General features: G+C 34.4%; 1 protein-coding gene across 1 annotated transcript in view; it reads left to right on the top strand.

Moving 5' to 3' along the window:
• Positions 1 to 16,556, top strand: part of NOX4 (NADPH oxidase 4) — a 165,881-nt gene that overhangs the window by 50,615 nt on the left and 98,710 nt on the right. Inside the window, 3 exon segments of the mRNA XM_033205707.1 lie at positions 2,673 to 2,770; positions 6,187 to 6,214; positions 13,280 to 13,352. Of these exon segments, the coding sequence (XP_033061598.1) occupies positions 2,673 to 2,770; positions 6,187 to 6,214; positions 13,280 to 13,352 (199 nt within the window).

Here is a 16,556-nt window from a genome sequence, read left to right as displayed (position 1 = left end):
TTAAGAAACCACCAAACTCACTTCCAATGTTGTTGTGCCATTTTTTGCATCCCCCACCTACAGTGAATGAGAGTTTCTGTTGCTGTGCAATCTCACCAATATTTGGTGGTGTCAGTATTCTGGATTTTGGTCATTCTAATAGGTACGTAGTGGTAACTCATCATTTTAATTTGCTTTTCTCTGATGGTATATAATGTGGATCATCTTTTCATATGCTTGTTTGCCATCTGTATATTTTCTTTGGTGAGGTATCTATTAAGATCTTTGGCCCATTTTTTAAATTGGGTTGTTTGTTTTCTTGTTATTGAATTTTAAGTGTTCTTTATATATTTTTATAATAATCCTTTATCGATATGTCTTTTGCAAATGCTTTTTCCCCAGTCTGTGGCTTATCTTCTCACGGTGTTCACAACGTCTTTTGCAGAGTTGAAATTCTAATTTTAAGGAAGTCCAGCTTATGAATTCTTTCATTTATCATGTATCTGACATTGTGTCTAAAAAGCCATCACCAAACCCAAAGTCATATAGACATTTTTCCTGTGGTTCCTTTGAGGAGTTTTATAGTTTTGCACTTTACATTTGGGTCTGTGATTCATTTTGAGTTAATTTTTGTGAAGAGTGTAAAGTCTATGTCTAGATTTATTTATTTAAATGTGAACTCTTCCTTGTTTCAGCTCCATTTGTGACAAAGGCATTTTCTTCTTTTTATTGCTTTTGCTCTTTTGCCAAAGATAAATGGACTGTATTAATGTGAGTGGATTTCTGGACTCTCTATTCTGTTCCATTAATCTATTTTTCTTTTCTTTTGCTAGTACCATACATTCTTAATGACTATAACTTCGTAATAAGTCCGGACTCTTCCCCTACTTCTAACTTGATTACTTGAAGGACCTTATAAATCCTTTAAATAAACTTTTAGGCGTTTTAGCATTCTAGTCCTCTCTCACTTTCATTTTTTTGTGAGTAACTTAGAACTCTAAGCCCTCTATATCTCATATTATGGGTTGTAGGAAATTATGGAGTTTCCTAGATTCCAGGCTATGTCTTCTTTGGAACCATTGTACTACACATATTGTGAACGGTAATGGTTTACTAAGCAATATCAGATCATTTATCTCATTAAGCCTTTCGCTTCTGTCACCATAATTTTACAGAGAAGTAAATTAAAGCCCCTGAAAGGCAAATAATATGGCCAAGATCACAAATTTTCCAGTGAGTTACCTGTTGTGCTTTTCAATACATTAAAATGTGGTGGTAATTCACACCTTATTTTGCCTGTAAGCAAAGCTTGAGCAAGGGGGAAGGCATGATGGGCCCATGCACATCTCACTTTTCCTTCCTTACCCAGCCTCCTCAAGATAATTTTTGTTACACTAGCTTTGCCAAAATGAATTCATTTTCACATCTCTAGTAATTTCCTAACACTGCTGTTATTTCTGTGAGCTCTGAGTCAGTTGAGCACTTTGTTTACTGTGATTATTGTTTTCCTGAATTTTGTCCCATGAAGTGATTCCCAACACTTTTTCTGTTGGGTTAAGAATATTATGATTTAAATCTGTGGATTGTGAAAAGTTTCCACTAGTTGAAAGTCTTTCAGTGGCCTATAAGTTACCTTATGGGGTAGGGAAGTATACAAGATACATATTAATAGCAGATTTGGAACTATGGAAGAGGTGAAAGATGTGGAATACCTAAAATATCAGGGAGGTGCTCAAGTAAATAAATAAATACCCATATCATTAGATGCATATTTATGTAAGAGTGTGTGTGTGTGTGTGTGTGTTAGGGGGAGGATTTGTGTGTGTGTGTGTGATGGAGGAGGATATGTGTGTGTGTGTGTGTTGGGGGAGGATGTGTGTGTGTGTGTGTGAAGGGGAGGGTGTGTGTGTGTGTTGGGGGAGTGTGTGTGTGTGTTGGGGGAGGATGTGTGTGTGTGTGTGGGGGAGGATGTGTGTGTGTGTGTCAGGGGAGGGTGTGTGTGTGTGAGATAGGGGGAGGATGTGTGTGTGTTAGGGGGAGGATGTGTGTATGTGTGTGTGTGTTAGAGGGAGGATGTGTGTATGTGTGTGTTAGGGGGAGGATGTGTGTATGTGTGTGTTAGGGGGAGGATGTGTGTGTGTGTGTGAGGGGGAGGATGTGTGTATGTGTGTGTTAGGGGGAGGATGTGTGTGTGTGTGTGTGTGTTGGGGGAGGATGTGTGTATGTGTGTGTTAGGGGGAGGATGTGTGTGTGTGTATGTTAGTGTTAGAGGGAGGATGTGTGTGTGTGTGTGTGTTAGTGTTAGAGGGAGGATGTGTGTGTGTGTGTGTGTGATGGGGGAGGATGTGTGTGTGTGTGTGTTAGAGGGAGGATGTGTGTATGTGTGTGTTAGGGGGAGGATGTGTGTATGTGTGTGTTAGGGGGAGGATGTGTGTTTGTGTGTGTGTGTGTGTGTGTGTTTCTCTTATCCCTGAATTGCTAGGGTTGTTTCATTACAGCCTTTGAACATTTGGTAAACTATTTATAGTAAAGTTTTTTGTGTCTTTAAAACTTCACCTTTCCATGTAATATTTCATTGCCCATATAGCTGTCAAAGTTTGACCCTGTATTTACTGAGGGGGAGGAAGAACTGAGTCCTTGACATGGAGCATATATGAAAATCTCACTAACTTGCCCCTGGTGTGATTCTGTAGGCGTGCATGTGGCTGCCCATCTGGTGAATGCCCTCAACTTCTCAGTGAGTTACAGTGAAGATTTTGTTGAACTGAATGCAGCAAGATACCGAAATGAGGTGGGTGGTCTCTGTCTTCCCATTTTCCTTTCACTTGTCATGAGATGACTAATGAGGGTCTGTGATTTTTCCCTGAATATTTGTACCTTACTGCTCCTTTTGAGTGCTTTTAAAATGCAGTTGTCAAATTGAGTTTTATTCCTTTTCAATAGAAAATATAAGTAATTACTATTTCATAGTCTCTCCTGCTGAAAGTGGGAGTTGGTAGAATGTCTACTTTTTTATTCTGCAATGTTCAAATGGTTGCCACTCAGGTCTGCCTCTGACTCCCAGCAGCTTTTGTCTAATTCCTATCATTCAGTTGAGAGTGTCGACAGTGCCGTTACAGGATAAAAATAATTTATAACTCACATACTAGGTTTTGGGGAAAAGGAAAGAAAAGTAGATTGATTATTTGTGAATCCTGGATAAATCAATGTATTTTACTTAAAAAAATGTTAGTGAGTTTTCATGATTCATTCATTTAAAAACATTCCTCGAATTAGGTGATGTTAAATTCAATTATGTAGCAGGCAATATCTGACATAGTGCTTTTCTCCATGTGAAGCCATCCATGAAATGAAATTATATGTGCAAGGTGAAGACCAGAGCTTGATGAACAGCACATGCTCAGCCAGTTAGGTCTCTGTTGGTTGATGCTCTCATACAGTCCTCAGGCTGCCTTTGCTTCACAATGCCAAGACTACATCAAAAACAAACAGTTCTGTGCCGTTTAATCAGCATCCCCCCACCCTAATTTTCCTGTTGTGCAGACTAAGTTTGGTAGTGACTTATTAAAATTTTTTCCTATCTTCCCCACTCCTTTTTCTCCTCCACATATCACCAGAGTTTTCTAGGTTTAATACTGTTGTGATCATGTGCTTGACCTCCCCCTCAAAACAAAACTAATGAAAAAGTAACAACAAATACAGAAACAAATCACAAAACCAAAATAGCCAGCAACCTTTGATATAGCCCTTGTCTCTACTGGTATTTAAAAAAAATACCAACATGATCTAATTGGTCTTGGTTGGGAGGTAGGCACTGATAATTTGTAAAAGTTTCACAGGCTTGTAGAGTGCATCCAGCACTGAGAACCACTGAAAAATTCCAGCTCCTTAGCAGGCCAGTGACGGCTCTTCACATGTAATTATTTCAGACCCAGCCTCCACTTCTCCTTGTCTCACTCCCACCTGCTTCCCTTTCTCCTGCTGCCCTTGCTCAAATCACTAGCTACTTGTTTTCTGCCCCTGTTACAACATTTTCTTTGTTTCTTTTTCTTCTTTTCTTCTCTTTTCAGAATTCATGTCTTTAATAACTTTAATGGTTTTCTAATTTTAATGGAATAAACTTTTGCTTAAGTTCCAATATTTTTAGTGATGTCAAGGTTTTCAGTTATTAAATTTATTTTCTTTGAAAAGTTATATATGCTCAATGTAAAATATTTTAAAACTCTCAAGTAAATGAAGTTAAAAGTGAAAGCTTCTCCTCCAAAACAAGCCACAGTGTATTACATTTTTTTCTGATATTTTGAGTGGCATTTTATGGTATATATTCCTTGGCAATTTACTTGTTTCCACAAATATTTTATAGCTTATTGTATCAAAATATCTTGATCTATCTCATTCTCTCCATATGACTATGCCATAATTTATTTTTAGTCTTTTTCTTATTCAGACATTTAGGTTGATTCTAAGTTTTTGTTATGAACCACACTCCAATAAATGTATTTCTTTGTCCACTTCTATACAGATCTGTAATTGGAGAATTTTGGTTTAAAAGGTGGCACATTTTTAGTTTTGATGGACACTGCCAAATTCCTTTTTAAAAAGTCTTCTCCTTTTTTCACACTTCTAACTAATATTAGAATGCCTATTTCTACAACTCATCTCTGTTGTTTTTTTCCAATATGATGGATGAAAATGGCAACTCATTGTTTTAAGTTAGTATTTCCCCTGTGTTTATTTCTTCTTGTATTCCTTCTTTCATGTCTCTCTTTTTGTTTTTTTCCCTCTTTTTAATAAATATGTATTTAGCATCTAATAGGTACAAGGCAATGCATTAGATGTAGATGAAAATAAGTGTGTGTATATATATACAGACATATATTTAAATGTATACATAAATATATATGGCATATCTATTATATATAGATTATATATTATATATTGCTGTATTGATAATTGATTATATTTTATATATATATATATAAAATCAACACATATGTTATTTTGTGAACCGCTTTTGAAAAAGATGGTTTTGTGCCATATGCCCTATTGTTCTTGTTTTATGCTTGTACTATGCATGGAAGGACTCGCCCTCCAGCTTGTGACTGCTGCCCTTTCTTGATAGCCCAGCTAAATCTACCTCACCTTGCCACTGTGAAAACATCTCTCACTCTCATGCTTCCTTTTCTTTCTCTAGTAATATTAATTGTTCCATCTTCTGGGTTTCCGCAGGTATTTATTCACGTTTCTATTCTTACGACTTTGTTCAGCCCATATTATATTTTTATGGGTTGTTTATACATTCAATTTTCTTAGATCACCCTATAGCCATGTTTGTAATAGTTGGAATAGAAGTCAATTGAATTAAGCCAGGTGAGGAGCTATTCCTAGGCAAGTGGTCCTTATTCAAAGACCCCCAAATGACACTATATAAATTGTTTCCTTCTTAGTACATAGTCTGGCCTGACCCCTGATTCAATGGAGGCACAAAGAAAGGAATTCAAAAGCTTGTGAAATATTAAGCACCATGGGGATAAAAAATAAACTCACAAATCTAGTAGGGATTGGTTTTCCAGAAGGTAGAAAGGTATTGACTATAACCCATTAGAGCATAAGAGATATAGTTTAAAGGAAATCATGCAATATTATAACAATATTAATGTTTCACATTTCCAAGTAGCAGAAACTGATCTTTGTTTATCCTCACCACTTTTCACTATTTTTGAAACATAGAAAATTAGTCTTCTTTGTCTTGAGCTTACAACGTGCAAATCCCCTACATATTTTATTGGTTTTAATTCTGTCTTCACATCTTGTGATGCAATTTCACAGTTTTGGTGAACAGATTATATAATAATACTTTAATATCATGGCTAAGATATTGAGCTCAAAATGGTTAAAGGTAGGCTTAAAACCAGTGCCACTAGCTTTTAGGTAACCATTAATAATAATTTCTAGGCCTTTTGAGTCATCCAGTATTTTGCCTCAGATGGATAGATTTCTGTGAATTGGGTTTTTGCTTGTTGTAATCTCCTCTAGCATTGTGAAAATGCTATGAAACTTAATCGAGTCTTTGTCACTTCCATTGGATAAACAGTATTTTACATGACAAATATATGACTTGTAGATACTGCATACTCTTTATAGAATTATATGTCATCAGTGCTTTAGTTTTTAATCACTTATTTTTTTTTTTTTTCTTTTTCTCAGGATCCTAGAAAACTTCTCTTCACAACTGGTAAGTTGTTATTCTTAGCCTTTTCTTTAGATTCAGGAACATCTTTAAAAGTAGACATTATCGGGCTGGGCACGTTGGCTCATGCCTGTAATCCCGGCACTTTGGGAGGCCAAGGCGAGCGGATTACCTGAGGTCAGGAGCTCTAAATCAGCCTGATCAACATGATGAAACCCCATCTCTATTAAAAATACAAAAAATTAGCCGGTTGTGGTGGGTGGCGGGTGCCTGTAATCCCAGCTACTTAGGAGGCTGAGGCAGGAGAATCACTTGAACCCAGGAGGCAGAAATTACAGTTAGCTGAGATCGCGCCACTGCACTCCAACCTGGGCATGACAGAGCGAGACTCCATCTCAAAAAAAAAAAAATTAAAAAAAAGTAAGCATTATCAAATTACATGACAATTAGATATATGTTACAAATATAACACATGGACAATTTGCATATAAGAATAAGTATTTGGAGCTAAAGGATAAGGTTGCAATGAGAACAGAGAGACAATGCAAACATTGGGGTGTGAATAAATGGAGATTAAAAATAAGCAAATACATTTCACTGTCATATAGTCTTCCTATCAAAACAAAATAACCGCTTGCTTATTGAGGGCCTGCTTTGTGCCTGCTGCTCTGGCAAGTGCTGTCGGAGATAGTGCACGTTTAACAGGCTCCTACCCTCAGTGTATTGGAAAGGAAAAACAAGCACTGTGGGTATCCGTGGAGTTCTTATAATTCAGTCATTTAGTGCAACTTTTTATAATCTTAAAATCTACAACAAAGAGGAGAAACAGTCATTAAAATAAGTTATTTCTTTGAAATATGTCTCCTATTTCATTTGTAATTTATTTTTCCTTTTCAAGCTTATTGTCCATGAACTCTCAGTCTAGACTAATAATTTGTTAAAGCACGTTTGAACATCTCAGAATTTCCCCTGATGTTAAACAATTTTTACTGAAGTTCTTCTTTTTCCCAACCTTACGTTTATAAAAATGAAAGAAGAAAGATGCATTTGGGGAATTTTTAGCACATATTTCAGGGACAAGGATGATTGCAGAGTCGAGATGATCTATCATAAATTGTTGGCTGTAATACCCAATTAAGTATTGGAATTGCACATGGGACTGAGGCACATTACCCTGGCAAATGCATTGTTTTTCTTTTGAATCAATTTTATGATGAAAAATCGCAATAATTCTAGTGCGTTCCCCATCCATGTCACAGCTATATATTTAGAGTTATAAGATACATTTTGCTTTTGTCTATAGATTTATAATACTTGCCACTCGCAATGTATTTCACAGTTTTCTCTTTAGAAACACAATTTAGTTTTGCTTACAACTTTGCTCATTGAAAACGCGTTTTCATTTAGTCCTGAAGAATTAGATGAGAACACAAGTAGAGAAAAACAAAACCTTATGTATGAACCAACATATTTTTTGGTTTACTGTTAATTTGTTTAAGAGAGAGAAAGAAAAACTTTGTTTAATATTATTTTCTAAAACATAAAGTTTAATTGAAGCCTTGGAACCTTTAAAATGCTTTGAAAAGTTTAGTTTACAAAGATACAAAAAAATTTATTGTGTGACTAAGATATCACATTAAGGCACTTAGTATCATTAATACTTCTTATAAGCAGGTAATCTCACTATCTAGCATGCAACCCCATCATCCTATGTCCTTTCCCAGAGGTCCCCATGAATGGTGTTGGACTTAGTAGAGAAGACACTTAATACAAATTTCCCAGGTCTACCTTAGTGTGTCTCTGGGAGAGACTTGGCAAAGTGTGTTACTAATCTTCTCAGGTACCTCGGGAGCTGCTGTCCTGTCACTACTGAACATCTCATCATACTCTTGAGCATACTATCGTGCTACTACCTGCCTTTTGTATTACTTATTTATTGTAAGTAACCGAGAGATAATTTAAAGAATGTGACAGGGTGTGCACAGGTTATGTATAAATACTTCAGCATTCTCAAACTTGGGTATCTGTGAGGGGTCCTGGAACCAATCGCATGGATACTGAAGGATGACTGTAAAAATACTGTGTTGTAGAATAGTTTATTTCCTTACATATACTGTCTTTTCCACTTTTAGGTGAGCTTCTCTTGGGTTGGGAAGGGCTGCTTCTACAGTATGCAGGGTCCTAGGTAAACATTTTTTTTATGGCCTCTGGCAATATAAACAATTTGAGTCACCCAATTCAGCAAATTAGTACCATTTTGGTGGCCCACTCTCACATAATTTCAAGAAAGAAATACCATGCTGGCCAGCAGGAGGCATCCACTTTCCAGGTCATCAGCGTAGAACTGGGCTCAGACACAGGGATCCCTAAGTGTAAGTCTGGAGCTCCTAAGGCATTTGTTTGTCCCCACTGAAGAATAGCAGGTGAGAGTGCAAAGTAGAGTCTAAGGATGGTAATGGGATGAAAGATACCCTTTTCTATCAAGAACTTAATCTAGCTTTGTATCACTGATACTGACTGAAACTATTCCACAGCCATCTCTGAATGTTCTCAGGCACAGCAGCTAGGAAACATTAAGTTCCTGATGAAGGAAAGCATGTATGTTTTTAGGTGTTCTAGTGATAAAGAATATGTGTATAGAGAGAGACAGAGTCTCACACTGTTGCCTGGGCTGGAGTGCAATGGCATGATCTCGGCTCACTGCAACCCCTGTCTCCCGGGTTCAAGCGATTCTCCTGCCTCAGACTCCAAAGTAACTGGGATTACAAGTGCCCATCACCACACCCGGCTATTTTTTTGTACTTTTTTTTTTTTTTTTTTTAACTATAGGCGGGGTTTCACTATGTTGGCCAGGCTGGTCTTGAACTCCTGACCTCGTGATCTGCTCGCCTCAGCCTCCCAAAGTGCTCAGATTACAGGCATAAGCCACTGTGCCCAGCTGATAAAGAATATATTTATTAGTTAATAGATTTCATGGAGTTTATTTTTTTTAATGTTATGTAGAGTCTTCTATCTCTGTGTGTTGAAATTTTTTTCATTGGAATCTAGTACTGACAAATTAAGAATGTCTTGTAGAAAATAAAGTCTTTGGCTATACAAGTGATGTAAAATATAGTGGCTAAACTTACTTACTACATAAGAAATGTTAAAAACATTCCAATTATGGATTTCTAAGGTAAGACTAATAGATTGAATTATTCAAACATTCATTTAAAAATGCTTGCTACATATCTCCAAATTTGCTAGCACCTTTCATGGTGAGAATAAAATGGATAGTGTCTAATTTTAATTTTAAAAGCTCTCATAAACAAATATAATTATGTTTCCAATTATGTTAGGAAAATAGGGTAATGAATAGATAATGGTATATTTCTGACCACACCTGGGTATGGATGAAAATAATCACTCAGCTTCTTCTAGAAATTACAATGTCATGCAATTATTCATTTTAAAAGCGACTAATAAATTTAATATGCATAATTATAAAGCAATAAGAATAAACATGTAAACATGTATTTTGCTAAGGAAACATGCATAGGTTTGGCTTCCTAACTTTGCCCAGTGAGATTAGATTAGCCCAATGATTTCCAGCCAGTGTTTTCAGACTCTCGGAATGTGTTGTAATAAGGCTAATGTATTGGGACTTAGCTGAGCTGTCAACCAACCCTAGCTTCAGGTGCCCTTTATTGTGCCCCGAGAGCACTCAGTGCTTAGCTCTCTTTACAGCACTTAGTGACCTGTGTTGTAATTGCCTGCTTAACTTGTCTGTCTCCACCAGTGGACTGGGATTTTTTGTAGAGCAGAATTTATTTTATCTCTAGCATTTAACAGTACATTGTATGTGCCTACAAACCGTTCACTGAATGAATATAAGTCATTTGTTTAACTCTTTTATTTGATGCATAGATCTTCTTGCAACATCCCAGATAATAGGTTAGCCAGCCTCTGCTTGTTTGCTTCCAGTGGGCTTCTTAAGGTAGTTACCCCTGACTTTTTGACAATTCTGGTTATAGTATATTTTTTTGCCCTTGCTAATTTTAAGTTCTTCTTCATTGATCTGAAATCTATTACTTTATAAATTATGCACTTTGGTCTTTTTTACTTTTGGGAAATAAGAAGGAAAAACAAATTCTTTAGATAAAAGAGATAACTTTATAAATCTGAAGGAACATAGAAAATCATCAGATTTATTCTCTTTAGTTTGCAGATGAGATTCAGTGAAATTGGAGTTTTGTCTGAGGGACAGTAACAAGAGTGTAATCCCAGACCATATACATCATTGGCTGGGTCTTCTGGGCCTTCTACTTTATCCTCAAATGACTGAAGTAAACTATTTGACCTCCTCTAAGTCTTTCCAATATGTTTTCATGTTCTGACCTAAAAGGAATATTCTGGTCTAATAAGTTTAAGGAAATATTTAAGTTTAATCAGGATTTTTAAATGTAATATTTCTCAGGGACTTTTATACATTAATGTACCCTGTTGCTTTTTAAGGGATGGTTATAGTATTTTTTGGTAATAGACATTAATATTTCAAGGAATTAATTTTCAAATAATACACTTTGGAAATTGTGGCTCTATTCTAAACATACTCCATTTTTCCAGGTGTTCTTTCGATGAAGTAATTCGCAGATATTCCATGACTAATCTTGGCATGTTCAGAACTATATAGGAAACTGTATGCAGACATAGAAGAACACTAGTAAAGGCCCAATAAAATATTGGAAAAGCCCCTCTAACTATAATTTCATACTCTGTAGCCATCTGGGATTCTATCATTTAGTTATTCATTTGGTCAAATGAAGGTTTTCTTTTTTAATACTTGAAAACAGTGAGATCAACCTCTTCTTTTTTCTCTCAAATTTATGAAATTATAATTGAAGTACACTAATTATACACATGTATACAATTTGATTGGTTTTGATATATACACATATACACACATACACAATAGTGGAACCATCATCAAAAGTTAAATGATAAATATTTTTATTATCACAGAAAACTTTTGTGCTCTTTTATAATGCATCTTGCCCTCTACCCCTCCTAATAACTGATCTGCTTTCTGTCACTGAAGAATAGTATAAATTTTCTGGAATGTTATATACAAAGAATCATAGAGTTTGTACTTTTTCAGGGCTGGGATGATTTAACTTCTTTTATTCAGTCTAACAATTTTGTGGTTCATGTATATTGTTGCTTATCTATCAACAGTTTATGTTTTTTTATTGCTGATTAATTTTCCAGGTATGGATAAGTATCACAATTGTTTATCCATTAATCTGTTGATGAAGATCAGAGTTGTTTATAGACTTTGACTGTTAAAAATAAATAACTATGAACATTCTTAAACAAGTCTTCGCATGGATGTATGTCTGTTTCTTTTGAGTAAACATTTGGAAGTGCAATGGCTGGGTTAATTTGAAGGCATGCTATTTTTCCAAAATAGTGTATTTTTCATGCTGCTAGCTCTTTAGAGTGAACTAGACTAGTTATCTTGCTCATCTCTTACAACTGGGAAGTAAGCACTCACAGTAGGAAATGGAAAAATCAATGGGAAAGGAAGTACTCTGGGAAGGAAGTGCAGAGAAGAAATGATTTGGATTAGGTACATTAGGGAAGGGCACCTTTTATTAGGTTTCTAAAACTGTCTACTGGGAAAGTGAGGAGGTGCGAGTACTCAAGTGCTAAGAACCCGTAGACTAATTTTCTTATTTTTCATGTAGTGCTTTATAAGTGAAATTTGTTTGTATTGTACTGAGATTTCGAATGTTGTTATTTTCCAGTGATTCTAACTCTGGAATCCTAATTACACACACCTGTGTTGCTCTTGCATTGTACTCAAGGTGTCTGCTTCTGCTGGTGGCTAATAGTCCATGACAGCCCTTCTATTTCATAGTAGGTTTCTTGACAAGAAAATAAGCGGAGGAATGTCACTTTTCCAGATGGAATTGTCCCAATAGCTTTTCTTTGTAGTCAGATTTAAGATTATCTCAGATGGGTATTCAGGACTTACTGTTGCTTATGAGAGTAAACAAATGTAACTTATTAACAGTATATTTAATTTTATAATAATACAATACTAAAGGAAACCATTGATACTTTAGCTGTTTAGGATATTGTTTTCCAGTTAGCTATTCATTTTGGACATGCTATATATGCTAATGCTGGATTTGTAGCAATCTATCCTGCCATTATAATTTTGACAATATCTTTGCACATTTTCTTCTTTAAAAAAAAGAAACTTTATGCCATAGCTGAAGCACTGATTTCAACATATTTTCATACTAAGAAGAAACATGTCTGCAAGTATTTTTAAAACAGCAACATTATAGTTTATTCTAAAAATCTACAATTTTTGTTCTGTGTTTTGTGGTTTTGAAAACACTTTAGGCTTTATTTTTTGTTTACAATTATGCTAGGTAGTGAAATCTAAAAGCAGTTAATTGAAATTGAAACTGAAGGCACTACTTAGTTTCATAAGAGGAAGGAGAGCATAAGGGAGATTTAGTACTATGGTGGCTAAAACCCTGTCCTGTTGCATTAATTGCTGATATTTAGTATATACCTCTAGAAATAAGTACATATTTGCCATTCTGAGTAGAATATTTGGGAAATAAAAAACGGAATCATCTGTAAAATAGATAAAAGACCCTGATTTGTCTGAAAGACTTTGAAACTGTGCTGATTTTAGTAAGTTCTGGTGTTCTGTTCTATACCACTGTAGAATGACTATAGTAAACAATAATGTATTATATACTTTCAAATAGCTAGAAGAAGGGTATTGAATGTTCCCAACACAAAATAATAATAAATGTTTGAGATGATGGATGAGAGCTAATTACTCTGATCTGATCACTTTTACTTTATATGTATGGAAACATCACCATGTACTGCATAAATATGTACATTTATTATCTGTCAATTAAAAATTAATTTAAAAAATAAAAAAGTAAAAGGCTTGTTTGAGGTAGAACATACATGTAGATATGGGGTTTGAATTAGGCTTCCCTCAGAACAGCATAGTATTTTAGATTCTAATGTAATCATGTTTTATACTTTTATCTCACTATGATTTAAGTAAAAACGTACTTGTGTACATTTTTATAGTTCCTGGCCTGACAGGGGTCTGCATGGTAGTGGTGCTATTCCTCATGATCACAGCCTCTACATATGCAATAAGGTAAGTGTCAGAGTCAATTGTTTTGATGTTTATCTGTCAGGTTATTTAGAAAAAGTCTTGAGTAATCAAAGTGTTTAACCATTGTAGTGTCCTGGTTAATGGACTGTTCTGGGTAAGTAAGAGTGAAGTATAGCTGTTTCTATACATGACTTCTTGCTTCTGAAAATTCTCTTTGTATTAGCAGATTTTCTGGATTGGTAAGAAATTGTGTATGGAGATTGCATTTGATGACCAAAAGAATTACAGTTCTTCAGAATTTGAGTATCTTTCTGAAGGGTAGTGTACCTCTATGGGGCATGGGATTGAAAGCAATGTGTACATACAGGGACCTTAGGAATTCCTAGGAATATGTGACTTAAAATTATTTTAAAGCTATTTTCCTGATGTGAGTTTGTCTTGCTGTAAATTAACATGATGTTCTATACAAAACTTTGGAGAAATTGTTGGTTTGTATCTGCTAAAATAACAAATTATCTGCATTCATATTGATTCTTATAGTTAAGAGATTTTGAGCAAAATCAGATGTACATTATCAGGAGCACTTTCACATGTCATTTCTGATGGACACATTTAATTTTTCGGAATATTTATAGTGTCGATGTTTCTGAATAAACTTTTTAGTTAAAGAAAGCAAAAAAAAGGCATATAACATGTATTTCCTCTAATCTTCAAAAATCTCCAATTGTTCTACTTGTTGAGATGTGAAATTCAATAGAAACACAGAAATATATCTATATATATGTATGTAAGCTTTGAAAATCATTGCCAAACAATAAACTTAAATGAATCTGTCCTTATACTTTTTAACATTTGTGCACACACATACACACACCCCAAAATTTCACAAGTCTACTTGCTACCCAAAGATTAATACTGTACATATGTAGTATATTTTTATAGATTAAATCCTTCTTGCTCTTGTTCACTAATTCCCCTCCTCCAACCCCCAAATCATTTTTTCTTTCTTATATACCTATGTATTTTACCAAAACAGGACCATATTAGAATATTGATTTAAATTTACTTTTGACCTAAATTTATATTATGAACATTTTTTACATTAATAAATATTTTGTTATTATTCTCTTTACTGATGGCACAGCACATTGCCAAATAGGTCTTTATACATTATTTTCCCAGATCCATATTACTAAATGTTTTGGGTAGATTTGGGTTTTTCTTTTTTTTGTATTTCAATTTTGAAACAAACACCCCCATCCATATGTCTTTGCATCCTTTTTCAATGATTTCTTAAGGAAAAATTCTTAGATGTAGAATAGCTGAGTCAAATTGTAAGAACACTTTTAAAGCTTTTCATAAGAATGAAAACTTGGTTTACAGAAAGGTAACTCACTAACATTAGTATGTGAGGGTGCCAATTTTGTGGGGAGCAATTTTATTTTATTTAGATAGAGGAATCATTAAAAAAAACTATTTTTTTTCAATTTTAGGAGTTCTTGAAGGAAAATTAGAGCATCTGACATATTTATTTTAAAATCTTTGAGATGCAATTTTATCAAATGGAATGAAAAGATCAGCTTCTATTGTAAACTGAGCTTTTGCATTTGCTCTCATAAGCAATTTAAGCACTTCTTAATCTTCAGTGGTTTTATGCTTTGTTTAAAACTTGTTTAAACAAGATTATAACACCTAGTTTGCTTTTCTGTAAATATTATTGTTAGAATCATGAAATTCTTAAATGAATCATGGAGACAGATATCTCTTTTATTTTACCTTTTCTTTTTACCAGTAAGAAACTAAAGCATTAGACAAATCAAGTGAATAAATAAGCCCGCAATGTTTGATGTCTGATAGTGAAATGTAACCTCCTAATTCAAGGAGAGTTCAATATGGGTCAATCTATTAAAATAATTAATGTATCCTATTATCAGATGACAGGAATACATTTTCTCATCTCAATTGATTTTAAAATGGCAGTTACTAATATGAACTCAAATTTTGACTTAAAATACTCAAATTTTGACTTCAAATACTCAGAGTAAATAAACTAAAAATTAAAATTATTTCCATTGTAGAATTAAAAAATATAAAAGCCAGAATTATGGTTATACTCAACAGTGAAATACTAGATGTATTCCTAAGAAAATCAGGAAAAAACCAAAAGTATTTTTAATTCTACCAATATTTACATAGAGTAAAAAATGAAACATTTGGAATTATTAGAAAAAATGCAACAATAAATTATTTTCTTTATTTCCAGAAAAGTAGATATAATATCTACGTTTGGTAATTATTTTGGTAATTATTAGGTTTCTAAGAGAATTGAAGAGAATTATGGAAAAATTTGGTGTTAACACCAAGTAAAAGAGTTGAAAAAGGTAATTAAATATAAAACAAATATAAAAAAATCCTTCTGTCTGTTAACTATAATTAGTTTGAAAAATTGAATAAAATAAAAATAAACTACTCACAATTGCAGCAAAACACATAATATCTGGAGACAAAAGAAGTATGTTCACTGAGACAAATACATAGAGATTTAAATAAAGCCTGTATACTATAAAGATATAGTTCTTCCTTATTATATTGTTATTATTTTTTTGAGACAGGATCTTTCTCTCTCATCTAGGCTGGAATACTGTGGTAAGCTCACTGCAGCCCCAACCTTGACTTCCTAGGCTCAAGTGATCCTCCCACTTCAGCCTCCTTGGTAGTCAGGATCACGGGCACACACCACCATGCCTAATTTTATTTTTATTTTATTTTACTTTTTTTTGTAAAGACAAGATCTCAGTATGTTGTCCAGGCTGGTCTCGAACACCTAGGCTCAAGCACTGCTTCCACCTCTGCCTCTTAAAGTGTTGGATTACAGGCATTAGCCACCATGCCTGACCCCTCGATTTTTTTTTTTTTTTTTTAGGGATGTTGCAATTTCAATAACATTCTCAGACAGGGTATTTTGTTTGTTTTTTTAATTTAGCAAAGTGATTCCAAAGTTTGTCTGGGGCACATCCAAGTACATATTTCAAAAGAGGAGTAAAAGGAGGGATGTGCCTTACTGAACATTAAAATGATTAAACTTCAGTAACTTAAAAGAGAATGGGACTTACTTGCAGAAATGACCAAAACATTGAACCAAGGGAGAAAGTCAGTAAAAAGCTCTGAAAATGACCTTGCTATATTTAAGAACCTGCTAGACAATAAAGGTGGCATTACAAGTTTATGAGGAAAGTCAAGTTTAAT

Source organism: Trachypithecus francoisi, unplaced genomic scaffold (assembly GCF_009764315.1).
Source record: "Trachypithecus francoisi isolate TF-2019V2 unplaced genomic scaffold, Tfra_2.0 Lachesis_group8, whole genome shotgun sequence".
Lineage (NCBI taxonomy): Eukaryota > Metazoa > Chordata > Mammalia > Primates > Cercopithecidae > Trachypithecus > Trachypithecus francoisi.
The sequence above is the reverse complement of the archived record's forward strand: the minus strand, read 5'-3'. Positions and strand labels throughout refer to the sequence as shown.